The sequence below is a fragment of the Capra hircus genome, chromosome 8 (assembly GCF_001704415.2).
Source record: "Capra hircus breed San Clemente chromosome 8, ASM170441v1, whole genome shotgun sequence".
NCBI classification, from domain to species: domain Eukaryota; kingdom Metazoa; phylum Chordata; class Mammalia; order Artiodactyla; family Bovidae; genus Capra; species Capra hircus.
Genome location: NC_030815.1, coordinates 43,974,215 through 43,990,737, shown reverse-complemented (window position 1 = coordinate 43,990,737; position 16,523 = coordinate 43,974,215). Strand labels below are relative to the sequence as shown.

The 16,523-nt window shown below is 40.9% G+C and overlaps 1 protein-coding gene across 2 annotated transcripts in view; it reads left to right on the top strand.

The window, feature by feature from the left end:
- DOCK8 (dedicator of cytokinesis 8) overlaps window positions 1-16,523 on the top strand; it is a 235,049-nt gene that overhangs the window by 94,800 nt on the left and 123,726 nt on the right. For both annotated transcript variants that reach the window (XM_013965961.2, XM_018052045.1), the window contains 4 exons: window positions 4,090-4,302; window positions 8,328-8,413; window positions 13,532-13,598; window positions 16,345-16,494. In XM_013965961.2, the coding sequence (XP_013821415.2) occupies window positions 4,090-4,302; window positions 8,328-8,413; window positions 13,532-13,598; window positions 16,345-16,494 (516 nt within the window). The remainder of the gene's footprint in view (window positions 1-4,089; window positions 4,303-8,327; window positions 8,414-13,531; window positions 13,599-16,344; window positions 16,495-16,523) is intronic.

The following is a 16,523-nucleotide window of genomic DNA, read 5'->3' as shown; positions in this document are numbered from 1 at the left end:
GTCAGTGATATTTTCTTCATACTTGTTTTTAGCTATATAAATTGGTGTTCAAATGAAAGTAGATAGAAGTGGAGGGGCTCTAACTTGGGGGGTGGATTTGGGCCCATCCCTGTAATGATTCCGGCAGATACTCAGGGGTGCCGCCACGCCTCAGGCAGCCTGCAGTGCGATTGAAAGCTCCACCCTGGGGCAGACTGCCTGGCTCTCTCTCTGATGCTACCACATACCTACTCTACAATCTCAGACAGGATAACTCAACTCTCTGGTCTTCAATTTCTTTCCCTGGAAAACGAGGATGATAAAAGTACACAACCGGTAAAGTTGTTTGAGTATTAAATGAGTTGATATGTGTGAAGCATTTAAGACAGTGCCGGCTCACACTTTGTGTCCAACGAATGTGGTTATTATTATTATTACTATTACAAAGTAGTTACAGTTTAAAAGTCAGTACTCTATACACCTGTTTTCATAGCAGCATTATTCACAGCAGCCAAAATGTGGAAACAACCAAGTGTCCATGGACAGATGAAGAGATAAACTGAATGTGGCATATTCATACAATGGAGTATTGCATGTGTGTGCTAAGTGGCTTCAGTCATGTTCAACTCTTGTGACTCTATGGACTGTAGCCCATCAGGCTCCTCTGTCCATGGGATTTTCCAGGCAAGAACACTGGAGTGGGTGCCATGCCCTCCTCCAGGAGATCTTCCCCATCCAGGGATTGAACCCCCATTACTTAGGTCTCCTGCATTGGCAGGCGAGTTCTTTACCCCTAGCACCACTTGGGAAGTTACAGTAGAGTAGTTATTCAGCCTTAAAAAGGGGGGAAATTCTGACACATATTCTACGATGTGGATGAACCTTGAAGACGTTACACTAAGTGAAATAAGCCAGTTACAAAAGAATCAATACTGTATGATTCCATTTATATGAGGTACCTGGAATAATCAGATTCATAGATATATAATGTTAAAATGGTAGTTGCCAGAGGCTGCAGAGAGGTAGGAATGAGGAGTTCTTGTTTAATGGGTATAGAGTTTCTGTTTTACAAAACGAAGAGTTCTGGAGACTGTTTGTACAACAATATAAACGTACTTAACATTACTGAGCTGTACACTAGAAAATGATGAAATTTTTATATTACATGTATACTTACCAAATTTACAAAAGATTTTAAAAGCCGGTGCTCTGGTCCAGTCTGTCCATTTTATAGGTTAAAAAAAATAAAGCATAGAGGAAGAAATGTGTATAAGTTTGCATAGGACTTAACCAGTATAGTTTTCAGCTTTCAGGTACCCTCATAACACAAGCATCTCACATGCTGAATATGACTAGAGGTTTTAGATAATACCTATTTCAGACTACAGCCAGGCTGACTACTTATCTCTGCAGAGAAATCAGGCATCATTTCTGGAGCTGAATCTGGTGGGGTTACTGAAACGCGGAATATCTGTATGCCATCCTCTATGGGAAATTTCAGGGGGTTTTCATTGGTAATTTTGACTGAATTCTGCTTTCATCATGTAGATGACCAACTAAATTGTTCCCTTGTTTCAGTCAGACAGAAACCACAAACTAGATATTTCCTCTGAAGAAATTTTACATAGGGAATTAGTCAAATGTATTTTTGAGGACTGAGAGAACCAAAAAGGAACATTGAAGTCTTACAGAAATTGTAACTACAAGAAATAGCACACCACTCTAGGGCTGGGGTCTGTGGCAGTGAGTCTCAAACCTAAGTGTCATTGGAATCCCCCTGAAGGGCTTATTTGAACACAGATTGCTGGCCTCACTCCAGAGTTTCTGTTCTACTGCAGCTGGAGTGGGGACTTGAGAATTTGCATTTCTCATGAGCATTCCCTAGGAAATATTGATACTGTTGGTCCCAGGACTGTTTGAGAACCATGGGTCTAGTGGGAGGAGCTTGGAGTTATCAGAACCTGCAAGCTCAGAAGAGAGGCCTCAGAGCTGGGACTCAAATACCTGAGGAGGGGGCATAGCCTAGCCAGTGGTGTCATCAGAGGAAAGACCTCGCAAGAGCTGAGAGTCTGGACTCAGGCCTCCTGGGAGAAAGAATTGCCCAGTTAATGCTGGTACCTCCAAGGAAGGTCAGATGAGGGTTTTTCTCGAAGTGCTGGAAGAAACAGAAAACTAGAAGCAACTGCCACTACCAAGATGAGAAGACCTGCAGGCAGAGAGGAAGCAGCCAGGCCCTTCTCCCTCCCCCAGCGATGCAGAACCTAAAGGGAGAAGTAGCAAAGCAGAAACAGGATTTGCTAAACGCAGAGCCAGCGTCACAGAGCAGAGTAAAGGGTGGCTTCAAAAGGTGCATGAGCAGCACACGCGTTCCTCACTCCTCTAGCACACCGAGTCAGTGGCTGGGTTTCAGAGGCAAGTTATACAGAAGTGTGTGTTTTTAAGTATTAAACTAATACGCATCACGGAGAGATGGTCAGACAGGCAGCATCTTCCCTTTCAGTCATTCTTAGGAACCTTTTTGAGTGGAATTGTGAAGTCAAATGCCTGAATTTACATAATTTCAATATATATATATATATATATATATATATATGTACACACACACACATATATATGATATGACTCCATAGTACAAATATATTTCATAAAAATTTGATGATATTATTTAACTTCTTTCTTCTTATTAACAAGAAAGTATACTATGATCATCTTTCTCTTCTAATGACAGCATATTCTTCTTTTTGTTTAAAGGCTGAATAAACAGCCTCATTCTATTGTATGAAAGTTCCAAAATCTCTTAATCTTAAAACTTTCTGTTTTTGAGGGGATGCTTAAGTTGTTTTTATTATTTTGTTACTACAAGCAGTGTTCAGAGATACTCTTGTCCTCATACCTTTGTTTACTTGTCCAGTTGTGGCCTTTAAATAAATTCTGGAGACAGATACAGATGTTGATTCTTTTAAAGAGTCTTAGGTAACCCAAATAATTTTCCCAAGAATCTTATAAATTCTAAGATGAACAAAATTTTTAATAACTTAAATGTTAATATTGGTTAATATTGTGTGTGAATGTGATTGTTAACACATTCAGTTTAGATAAAATTTATGACCTAAGAGAGCAGGACTTTTATGAGGTAGACAGATATCACCAAAAAAATTTTGTTATTAATTTTGTTTATTTGTTTATTTTTGGCTGTACGGGGTCTTCATTGTTGCACAAGATCAAAACTGTTTTATAGAGTTATTGCATAGTAGTATGTCCATTTAATAGTACTTTGAGAATAACATTTTACCATGTATTTTACAGATATTTGTAATGGATCTATCTGTGTTCTTACAACATATTGTTGCTTTTGGTTTTGTACTTTTTGCCAGGTCTCGAGTTAGGTATCCAGTTCGCACTTTCCAAGACATTTCTAATGGAATAAAGCATCCTCTTTTTGACTGAAATTTTTTCAAGCATGCTGCAGCTGAGTGAATACTGCTGAAATAGCAAGTGCTTTTTTTCCCCACTCTGGTACTTATTCCTGTAACTGTTACTAAAGTCCTGTAGGAAAGTGTTCCCATGCCCACATTTCTGTCTTTGGAAACATGCTTTGGAGTTTATATAAAGTTTAATTTGGAACGCTCCTCACAGATCATCTTATTTTCCAGTTTTGAAAGCCAAGTTCTGGAGTTGAGATTACCATGAGGTCTCTTTATTCCCCAGTCCAGTCTCCCCCCTGCCTTTTTTTTTTTTTTTTTTGAACACCTTATTCCAGTTCTGTTCTGCTTAAGCACAAGACATGTGTATGGTTCATAGGAGGCTTGGCTCCCAATCTCCAGAAAAGAACACCCCCTCAAACTAATAGCACTACAGGACTATTGTCAAACTTTTCCTCAAGAACAGGTGTATCTACATCTGATGAGTTAATCACCTGCTTCCAGGCAGGAGAGAGACATCTAAATTTAGGATATTCAGTCCAGGAAGCTATGATGTGATTCTTGTCAGAGACTCCTTGAGGCCTGATTCTGCAGTCGCTCGTTGGAGCCATCTTGAGACATCCCAGACCCTTTAGTTCTCATCTGAAGCCCGTGATCTCTCTCATGAAGCCATGTCTTTTTCTTACAGGCAGGTCCCCGCCACCTGAACGTACTGTGTGATGTTTCTGGGAAAGGTTCCAACACTGCCTGTGACTTCGACCTCCGCAGCCTGCAGCCTGACCCGAGGCTGGAAAATCTTGTACAACAAGTGAGCGCTGAGGACTTCGAGAAGCAGAATGAGGAGGCCCGGAGGACCAATCGGCAGGCCGAGCTCTTTGCCCTTTATCCGTCAGTGGATGAGGTGGGTACGACTGTCTCCACACTGGAGAATTTCAATGAAGACACAGAGAGCCTGCCAGGAAAATATTATTGCTTGTCATTATTGTATAGCAATGTCAGGATGCTTAATTGTGTGATTTCTGGGCTGTGTTTTTCAGTAAGGCAAGCCTGTGTAACAACAGAGCAAATTACTGATCAGTCATACCTTGGTGGCTCAGTGGTAAAAATCTGCCTGCAATTCAGGAGGCTCAGGTTTGATCTGTGAGTCAGGAAGATCCCCTGGAGGAGGGCATGGCAATCCACTCCAATATTCTTGCCTGGAGAATCCAACGGACAGAGGAACCTGGTAGGCTGCAGTCGTTGGGGTCACAAAGAGTCAGATACAGCTTAGCAACTGAGCACACACACTACCAAATCTGGTGGCTTACTTACTAGTGTCCTGAGTTTTCTTCAGCTTTATTTTTTTCTCATCTATATCTTCCAACAACCTTGGTTTTCTCATCTGTTTATGTTTTTTGCAGTGGCCTCAAATCCTCATTTTTAATTGTCAGAGGGCTCACATCCTCTTCTGAATGAGGAAGATTAAATATGAATAATATGGACAGTGTTATCATCTCCATCCTTCATATTGCAAAGTAAGAATCAGAGAGGTTAAATAACTTGTTCAAGATTCAGCAGGCAGATTGAATTATAGAAGGGGATCATAACACATTAACTCCAAGTTTTATGTTTAACTGTTTATATGTATATGACTATACCTAATGGAAATCCAAAGATGACATAAACAATCACATCTTGTAACTTTTCAGTTTCCACCTATAGATTTAGAACTTTTTACCTAATTTGTCAAGAAATATTATATCTGACTGATATGACCTTCACATTCCTCTTCCTCCCAGTTCCCTGATGGAGGTGCCAATAGGTAATAATCACCCAGAATGGATACCAGAAGAGAAGAAACAGTTAAAGGGTGAGGAGGAGACTTACAGTGAGACATCAGCTCATTAAAATCTCCTTCACTAGATTAAATGGGAGGATATCCAGGCTTGATTACAAGGATGAATCATAGACCATTTTGAAGGAATTGTGTTTTACGGTCTTTAAACGGTGCAGAAACTCAGTTGAGACTAAAAGTTATGATCTAGCAGACATCCTAATGCGGCCTGCTTTACTAACTGGAGAGGATTCTTTGTGATTAGTGTATAGGATATTTGGAAATTGGAAAGTCTAAAATACTTGAAGGCTTCTATACTGGCCCTTGAATGTGTTGAAGTTATACACACAAAAATTGCATTTGCTCTTATAACTTGTACTTTCTCCAAGGAAAGTCCTGTAGAAAAAAGGGGTAACTGTCTTTCCTACTATGAAATGACTACAAATGCTGATTTTTTTTGGACAACACATTCATGAAATTATTTTATATTATTATTACTTTATGTCCTTGTAAAGAAAATTAGGAGAGAGGTGAACTATTATATCCAAATTACGACTGAGTATACAGGGGAGGCAAAATTAGAATTCAACCACCAAGCTTCTATGAGGTGAGTTCTTTCCCTGATTCACTCTGATTCTGTAAAAAGGCATGTGCTGGTCCCTAAGAAAGGTGCACTATTCTGCAGATCATAGGGGAGTTTGCACTAGGACTCCTCTGGGTTGCAAGTGATAGAACCCAACTAAAAACAACTAAATTTTTTTTCTAGAGTGGAGGCTTATTGGCTTGTAATGAAATCTCAGGCAGGGAGATGTGGAGTTGGCCTCAGGTTCCACTGGGTCTGCTGACAGAAGAACCTCATCTCTCATATTATCCCTTTCTCTCTTTTGATCCTCTCTCTTTCTCACTGTAAATATCTATCTGTTTTCTCCCAGGAAGAGGAAAACAAGAGGTGTCCACGACTTCATATTTCCTCTTCTGCTTCATTGGCAATTCATTTTTATTTCAGATAACTATACAAGTGCAAGAAACTCACATAGTTTAGAGGAGACTTGGGAAACATATGAACATATAGACCTTGATGGAACCTGAATTAAGAAACTAACTATAAAAAAACAGACAGTTGGGGAAGTTTGGAGCTGACTACATATTTCATGAAAATAGGAAATAAAATTAATAGTAGCATTATAGTAAAGTCCTTATCTTTTAGAGGTCTCTACTGAAATACTCACTAATGAGATTATATGATGTCTGGGGCCTTGTTCTGAGCGATCCAGCATTGAGTGGGGGAGTAGTAAGTGAGAGTACATGCTGTGTGCTGTGTTAAGCTGCTTCAGTCCTGTCTGACTCTTTGAGACCCCATGGACTATAGCTCACCAGGCTCCTCCGTGTGTGGGATTCTCCAGGCAAGAGCACTGGAGTGGGCTGCCATACCTTCCTTTGGGGGATCTTCCTGACCCAGGGATGAGACCAAATTGCCCATAAGTCAAAATGTTGAAGCTAGGTGATGGTTACGTATGCTCCATTACAGTATTTTCTCTACTTTTGTATATGCTTACAATTTTCCAAATGAAGAGCCTTTTAAAAGTATACCAAAGTTTTGAATGCAGACCAAAAGCAGAGTGTTTTTACAGTGAGGCTGTTTTCCAATAAGGGGCCCCTTTCCTTTCAGATGTGTCTGTCCTGATCACCCTGAAAGTTCCTGCTTGCTCTGAGGGCCTTCACCTCAGTGTGGGCATCAGAACAGTACCTCCTCTGAAACAACTCAGCAGTTCTACCCACCAAACGGTTTAACACAAAGGGGAATTGAAAGTTAGAGTGGTGGTGAGTTTACACCTGGGACTATTCCACCAAACTGGGCACAGATTTAATAAGAAGACGACTGTATTGCTATCTTAAAAAATTCTTCTGGTTGCTATTGGATATTCGGGATGTCATTTATCGCCCAGGAACTGAGAGAGAGTAGCACTGAAACATATGCATTACCTTATGTACAATAGATAGCTAGTGAGCTCAACTTGGTGCTCTGTGATGGACTAGAGGGTTGGGGTGGAGGAGTGGGAGGGAGGTTCCAGAGCGAGTGGACATGTGTATACTGTAGCTGCTTCAAGTCATAAGGCAGAAACCTACACAACATTGTAAAACAACTATCCTCCAATTAAGAATAAATTTAAAAAATATAATTAAACATGGCCCTATTCGTTGGACACTTGTGAGCTGCAGACCATTCGTCAGAGTTTGTGTACCTACTACAAGAGCAGGAGTTAAAGTTCTCAGGATGACTGGCACTGTCAGTCTTTGCATCCATGACTATAATTAAGATACTGTGATAGTTCACATTTGAATTTTTAGATTAATTTTCCTGGGAGTATAGGTGCTTCACGATGTTGCATTAGTTTTTGCTATATAGCAAAGTGAATCAGCTGTATGTATACTTGATACTTCCCTTTAACTCTTCAGTCCCTATGTTGTGAAATAGACAGATGTTATTTCTTAATGTGTCATTACTAAGCTTTTCAATTCTTAGAACTTTAGCAAGTTCTAGCTGGGCATGTCTATTTAGAACCTATAAATTCAGCCCCAAACCTCTATCATCTGTTTAAGGAAACTGTGAACCAAGAAAGCCACTGTATTACAGCATTAATGGTTTACAGCTTTAGGTGAAAATTTCTGACTCAGATCGCAAGTCTGAAACTCACATATTTACTGGTAAAGCCCTCGGCAGGAGAAATATTCTGATTGTGTCCTTAGAGCCAACAAAAAAAAAAAAAAGTCAACAATAGGTATAAGATTTTGCAATGCCATCTGGTGGATGTTACTAAGCCTTATCTATGTTCACATTTCCTTCCTTCCTCTTTTGGTCTCTTTGTCTTAAATGTTTGGTTGTCTGAAAGGAGAAAAATCTTTGCTGTAAATGCTGACTTTGACGCATGGGGGTGGGATAATAAACTCTTATAGAAGTTGATATATTATTCTGTGATTAGAAATAAAGCAAATGCAGCTTGTCTTGCATGGTAGATAGTAGTCTTCCCTTCCCTTGGTTAACTGCTGATTAATTCACTGCCGATTTCATGGGAATTCACTACTGATTTCTTTTACAATGTAATTAATAATAGGAGGATGCTGTGGAAATACGTCCGGTACCAGAATGTCCCAAGGAACATCTGGGAAACAGAATATTGGTCAAGTTGCTGACCCTGAAGTAAGTATCAGCAAACACTACCTACTCAATTGAGATCTGTCTTGCCTTTCAGATACAGACTGTCTTTCTCATCAGAGCTTGAATCGGGGAGGACCCCAACACACTTTTAACAGTGGGCAGCTGTGAAGTAGTAGAAAGACCAGAGTTCAGAATCAGGTAGCCCCAGATTCTATTCCTGCCAGGCCTTTGACACTCATTCTACTATGAAAAGGAAGATGAACACTAAGGTTAGATGTCTAGGTAATTAATTGAGTGAAATGTCCTGCATTAAGAAAAATAGCAGTAAAAGCCAGTGGTGTGCTGGAGTCCACTCTAACTCATGAGAGCTCAGTGTATGCTTCTCTTCCCAACTCTTTATTCAGTGAAGTCACATTGGTAGTTTGAAATTACCCATGGTGGAATGGTAGAAATATTTACAATATTGAAATCAGAAAATGCTACAAGTTAGAGCCTTTTTATTTTTAGAGATTTATATGCATTTCCCAACAGACCACTATTAAAACACAATGAAAAACTCAGTTACAGTGCCAGAGGACATCAGAGTATAGTGGGACTGTACCAAACTATCCTATGGGGGCGCTCACTGCTAGCTTGGGCCAACTGTTGCCATCCAAATGAACTGACCCATTTTGATCAGTTGTCTGATTTTTTTTTAAAGAGAAACTAGAAAGCCAGATTTTTCTGCATGATTTCCTGACTTCTTAAATATTTTCTCATTTCCTTCTTTAGTAACACACATTTCAAAGAGAACATGTCTGAAATCTGGATTCATCTCATGGGTCACGTTTGCTTGGAAGCAATTCTTTTTTAGCTTTTTAATTGTGTTTAAAAGCCACACATCTTCTACATGTGTATTAATTTTGTACTTGTGTATTAAATATTATATGTATTACAAAACAAGCATAAGTGAAACATTTTGAAGGATGAACTCAATCAATTAAAATAAATTATTTTCTTCCTGAATTCCAGTGGATTGTCTTACCTAACCCTGGAGTGCTTGCATGCCTCTCTTTCCTCTTTACAGACAATTGCTTTAGAGAATTAGTTCTTCCACTTTTTCAAATGACAGGCACTTTCGAAATTATTGAGTTGTAACTGCTCTCAGTTCAGTTCAGTTCAGTTCAGTTCTGTTGCTCCGTCGTGTCTGACTCTTTGCGACCCCATGGATTACAGCACTCCAGGCTTCCCTATCCATTGCCAACTCCTTGAGCTTTCCCAAACTCATGTCCATAGAGTCAGTGTTGCCATCCAACCATCTCATCTTGTCATCCCCTTCTCCTCCTGCCTTCAATCTGTCCCAGCATTATGATCTTTTCAAATAAGTCAGTTCTTTGCATCAGGTGGCCAAAGTATTAGAGTTTCAGCTTCAGCATTAATTTTTCCAATGAATATTCAGGAATGATTTCCTTTAGGATGGACCGGTTGGATCTCCTTGCAGTCCAAGGGACTCTCAAGAGTCTTTTCCAACACCACAGTTCAAAAGCATGAATTCTCTGGCACTCAGCTTTCTTTATAGTTCAACTCTCACATCTGTACATGACTACTGGAAAAACCATAGCTTTGACTAGACAACCGTTGTTGACAAAGTAATGTCTTTGCTTTTTAAATGCTGTCTAGGTTGGTCATAGCTTTTCTTTCAAGGAGCAAGCGTCTTTTAATTTCATGCCTGCAGTCACCATCTGCAGTGAGTTTGGAGTCCAAAAATATAAAGTCTCTTACTGTTTCCATTGTTTCCCCATCTGACATGAAACGATGGGACCAGATGCCATGATCTTAATTTTCTGAATGTTGAGTTTTAAGCCAACTTTTTCACTCTCTTCTTTCATTTTCATCTAGAGGCTCTTTAGTTCTTCTCTTTCTGCCATAAGTGTGGTGTCATCTGCATATCTGAGGTTATTGATATTTTTCCTAGCAGTCTTGATTCCAGCTTGTGCTTCCTCCAGCCCAGCATTTCTCCTGATGTACTCTGCATATAAGTTAAATAAGCAGGGTGACAATATACAGCTTTGACTTACTCCTTTTCTTATTTGGAACCAGTCTGTTGTTCCATGTCCATTTCTAACTGTTGCTTCTTGACCTGCATACAGATTTCTTAGGAGACAGGTCAGATGGTCTGGTATTCCCATCTCTTGAAGAATTTTCCACAGTTTGTTGTGATCCACACAGTCAAAGGCTTTGGCATAGTCAATAAAGCAGAAGTGGATGTTTTGCTGGAACTCTCTTGCTTTTTCCATGATGCTCTACCTCGGCAAAACCATGTGGGCATAAAAATTTTTCATACCCTATTAAGAAAGTCATCCATCTGTTGAAGTCAGTTCATGAACCTCTTAGGCAGCACCTGGTTTGCCATTAGGGCACTTGGATTTTGGATTCAAGACTGTATTTCAGCCCTGGGGGCTTCTCTGGAATTTTGAGTTCTTATAAATAAAGTAGTTAGACCAGGTCATCCCAAAGTTCCTACGTGCTGTAAATTTCCGATTCTAATGTGGAGCCTCCCCAATTCCTCTCCTCAGTACACAAGCCAGCATGACTGCTTACACAGTTGTGGGGCTCCCTTTGTGTTGTAGCACTCTCCTCAAGTCAGTGCTACCAGTTGGTGGGGGAGTTAGGACTTTTTGTCTTGTACAGAGATGAGCAGCCAATAACCCAGCTTTGTGTTGAGCAGTGGGTACATAAGGGCAAAAGCTGGTCCCTGGGAACTGACCCAGCTGGGTGAAACTCTTAGCCCTTCAGCATGAGGACTAAGTGGAAGTGGCTCTTCCATCCCCCTCTGCATTCATCATTCAGGAAATCCACCCTATTGTCTGAGGCTCTCACCCACTCCCACAGGAAGTGCATCAGGCCACTGTTGGCTGCAGTAACTCTGCTTTTTGGGATTGGAGGAATTCTACCCTCTGATGCTTGACACTCAGCCTCCTAGACATTTTCTATAAGTAAATGGCAGCTCTTCTCACAGATGGGAAGACATGGCCACTAAGACTATTGTTAAAAAAATAATCATGTCACTTGGATTTCACCTGACGAAATTTGTGAAGTGTAGTTTCTAATGATTTTTTCCCCAAACTGCCAAAGCAGAAATTAAAGAGAACTCTAGTGTTTGCTCAGTCTTTGACCTGCTCCAGTGTCTTAAATCGTATTCATACCAACATATACCTGCAAGAGGGGAGATGTAGCTTTCACTACTTTAAATAAACTGGACAAAAGAAAGCAAGTTCTTATAGGTGAACCTGAAATGTTTAAATATGAATAGTAAAAATTATGTTAATGATAATGATAAATTTTATTTGAAGTCAAAAAATATTAAATGATAATGTTAAATTTTATTCATGGTAAAATACAGATAACATAAAATTTGCTGTCATATCCATTTTTCACTAGTATTTCAGTGGCAATAAATACATTCACATTGTTGTACAGGTATTGCCACCGTCTATCTCCATAACTCTTGTCACTTACCCAAACTGGAATTTTATACCCACTAAACAATAACTCCCATTTCTATCTTCCACCATTCCCTTATGGAAGTGGAATTATACAGTGTTTGTCCTTTAGTGACAAATCTCACTTACAGTTTCTTCAGCATTTGTCCATATGGTAGGATGTGTCAGAATTTCCTTTCTTCTTAAGACTGAATAATGTTCTGTTGTATGCATATACCATATTCTATTAATTCACTCATCTTTGATGGACACCTGAGTTTGCTTCCACCTTTTGGCTACTGTGAATAATGATGGTTCCTTGACATTGTTTATAAAGTACGTTTACACATACTGTCTTTCACAGTCCTTACAACAATCCTAGGAAATGGAAAGAGTAAGTATCTTTTCCTCATTTTACAAATAAGTGGAACTGGGGAAAGTCAGTAACCCAATGAAGATTCCAGAATTAGCCAGACTGGGAGAGGGAACAGAGCCCAGGTCTCTCTGACTCAGTGTCTGTGACTCTTCCATCATGCCCACTGTCTCATTTCCAAAGGTGTCTTTTGACCAACTCTTGTCTGGTTACCTCTGTCCACATATTCTTTGAAAAATTCTCTTTTTAGACAAAGCTATGATAAATCCATTCTCTCACGTACAGTTGAAAACAGAATTTGACCTAATTTGCATGACTTCTGCAGTGGTGGTGGTCCAGGGCCTGATTACTAGGGCTCTTAGCTGGCAGTGTCATAGGTTGTTAGTGAAGTTGCTCAGTCGTATCTGACTCTTTGCGACCCCATGGACTGTAGCCCACCAGACTCTTCCATCCATGGGATTTTCTAGGCAAGAGTACTGGAGTGGGTTGCCATTTCCTTCTCTAGGGGATCTTCCCGACCCAGGGATCGAACCCGGGTTTCCTGCATTGCAGGCAGACGCTTTACTGTCTGAGCCACCAGGGAAGCCCGGTATGTTACCTGAAACATTTAGAAAGTGCTTGTCTGTTCCACGCGCATCCTATAGCAAGCAGGGTTGTGCTTGGGGTTGCCCTCTCTTGTCTTCAGCCCACCATTTCAGGGGAAATTGGCCATTAGGGCCAGTATGAGAGCTGCTCTTTCTAGCTCTCGTTGGATCCTCACACCTCAGTGTTGATCAGCTGTGCTCACTTCCCTCCCTCCACCTCAGTTCAGAAGCCCCCCTGGCAATGGAAGGACCAGACATTCACGCACATCATAACCTTCTTTCCTTCTGGGGGTCCCACTAGAAGTCTAAAGAAAAGCAACTTAACTTTTCTTTTTGTACAAGCTGAAAGCCATAGCCACTGAATAATAAGAGCTACCTATTCTGGCAGTAAAATGTAAACTGTAAACAAGCCCTTTAGCTAAGACAGACTCAACCCTCTGAAAACCCATCAGCCACAACAGTAAGAAGTGCCATGTGGGATCAGCTGGAGGATCTATTCCACATGCTCTCTGTTGCAGGGCCACCAGCAAGCACGTTCATGATCTCAAATGATTAGGGATTTTCTATGAACCTCTCATATCGCTCTATTAATATTCTCATATGATTCTCATATGCGCGGAGCTACCCAAATACTTCTGGAAACTACTTACATTTTTAACCAGGTTATGTATCTTGGCATTTTCAGAAACTTCAAAATTATCAAAGTTAAATCCATATAGACTTTTCTCTCTTTCTCTGACAGGTTTGAGATAGAAATTGAGCCTCTGTTTGCCAGTATTGCCCTCTATGATGTTAAAGAAAGGAAAAAGGTAAGTAAGCAAAAATAACTCAGCCCTAAGGGCATCATATATTGTTCATGGAATCTTTGGGTTCATTTCTTTAAATATCATTTCTGTGCAGTAAAAACACATTACATTTGAAAGCAAATGACCTTTGATATGTCCAGTTCTATTGCCTTTGCAGTTTTTAAAGACATGACCTGGGAATGTTTGTCATTTATGTTCTTTGAAGAATCTTGAAGGAAAAGTTGATAGCCTGGCTGAGACAGAGAACTGATATAGTGACATGTGGGGTTACCCATAAAACAAAGCAATTTAAACATGGCTGTAACAAGCTCAATGCATATAATGTTTCCTGAGTTTCAGAGTTTTTGCATTTTATTGTGAATGGAAGGCATCTTGTGCAATAAAAGTCTAAATTTGCCATTGGGTAGAGTCCTCACCAAGTATAACGTGCTTTTAATTGAAAAGACTTTTCCATGAGTGTTTTAATGTTTAGTCATTTTGTAACTCCTAAAGAAGGACAGAAAGAGCAAAACCAGGGGAGACACTTCTGCCCCCTTGCTCAAATACTATAATCACTCGGTATTTAAGAAGTTTATTGTGTATTTTTTTAAATAAATATTAATAATTATGAAGATTTGTATTAGTGAGGATAGGTTAACTGCTAAAACAGGAGACCCCACCACGAACACACACACATATTCAGTGGTTTAAAACTGTAGTTCTTAAAATGGCACAGGCATCAGAATCCCCTGGAGGGCTTGTTAAAACAGTTGCTGGGCCCAATGCCAGAGTTTCTGATGCAGTAAATCTGGTGGGGGGGCCAGAGAACTTGCATTTCTAACAGGTCCCCAGCTGATGCTGAAGCTGTTGGTCAGGGGGCCACATATGGAGAACTTCTTGCTTAAGGAAGGAGAACTTTCTATTGTTTGTTTCTTAACAATCCAGGGATTTTCCTAGTGGTCCAGTAGTTAAGAATCCACCTTGCAGTACAGGGGACTCAGGTTTGATTCCTGGTTGGGGAACTAAGGTCTCACTTGTCCCGGAGCAGCTAAGCCCGCCCCTTTGCATCATGAGGAAAGATCTCGCTTGATGCAACAAATATCCAGCGTACTGCAAATAAGACCCAAAGCTGCCAAAGAAATAACCAACGGCCCAGGGTAGGGGCAGGGGCGCAGGGTCAGCAGTGGTTTGCTCCACTCAGTCATTCAGGAACCCGAGCTGGCATCTTTGGTATGTGTTTTCCTAAATCATTCCTGTCACTGCCACCGCAGCTCCCAGAAAAGGGGAAGAGATAGCAGAGGGTGGATGTGGGTAGAGTTGGAGCCTGGAAGTTTCACCCATCATTGCTCCTGCTCACAGTTCATTGGAGAGAATCTAGTTACCGGCTTCCCAGGTGGCGCAGTGGTAAAGAATCCACCTGCTAGTGCAGGAGATACAAGAGATGTGGGTTTGATCCCTCGGTCAAGAAGATCCCCTGGAGTAGGAAATGACAACCTGCTCCAGTATTCTTGCCTGGAAAATCTCATGGACAGAGGAACCTGATGGGGTTCCATGGGGTCACAAAGAGTCAGACACAAGTGAGTGCGTGCACACACACACAGACACACACACACACAGACACACACACACACGTGCTTACTCCTAACTGCAAGGGAGCTGGTAAATGCAGTCTCTGCCTGGGAGCCTCTTCTTGGCTGTAAATCTGTTGGTGGTAAAGGGAGAACCAACTCTCAAGGGTTCTTAAGTAACACTGCGCTGTTTGGACTACTCGTCCAACAGGAGCGCTCCATCCATGGAGCTCTCATCATGTCACACTCTTGCTCAAAATCTTTAACAGATCCTCACTACCTGAAACATTAAAAACAAACTCTTCACCTTCCACACCTGGCTTTCTTCAGTATGGCTCTCATCTGCTTTCTTTCCCTCGAGAGTCTAGGCAGAGTCAAGCTGGATTTCTCAGTATTAACTAAAGTCACTGCAGATTTTCCAGCTGCTGAGACATCTGTGCTGTGCTCTCTCCCTGGTACCTGTCACCCTCCAGCTCTGCCTGGTGGAATCTTCTTCCAAGGTCTGTCCATCTCACTCACCTCCCCCTTGGAAAGCATTCCCCATCTGCCCCACTGGATATGACCTCTCACCCTCAGGAACTTGCACAACGCTTTTTCCTCTCAGTGTGATCACTGTAGTTAGTACATATTTGCCTTCTCCCTCCTTCTTGATTATAAGCTAATTGGGAGCCCAAGTAATGCCCTGTTTTTCTTCAGTGCAGTACCTGGCACATCAATGTATTCAGGAGATATTGATGGGATAATAAAAATTTAAATGTTTCAAAGAACATCTCTCAAATGACTCAAAAATACCTAGAGACTGTGACAAAATATGTATCAGATTTTCCAGTAAAGCACTGATCATAAACCATGTCTATGATTACACTTACTTCTCTTGTGAAGTTTGGTGGGGCTTTTTCACTCTTTTTTTTTTTTTTTAACATGTTTGTAAGTGTTAGTCGCTCAGTCATGCCCAACTCTTTGCGACCCCATGGACTGCAGCCCACCAGGCTCCTGTGTCCATGAGATTTTCCAGGTAAGGATACTGGAGTGGGTTGCCATTTCCTTCTCCAGGGGATCTTCCCAACCCAGGGATTAAACCTGGGTTTGATCCTGCACTGCAGGCAGATTCTTTACCGACTGAGCTACAAGGGAAGCCCTTAACATGTGTAGACCATGAGAACAACTGTAATTCATTTTTTCATTTTGCCGCTCATTTACAGATCTCAGAAAATTTTCACTGTGACCTGAACTCTGACCAGTTTAAAGGATTTCTCCGTGCTCACACGCCATCTGTTGCCGCATCCAGTCAGGCAAGATCTGCGGTGTTCTCGGTCACCTACCCATCCTCGGACATCTACCTAGTAGCCAAGGTGGTTCGATACAGTCTGATTTGCTCATT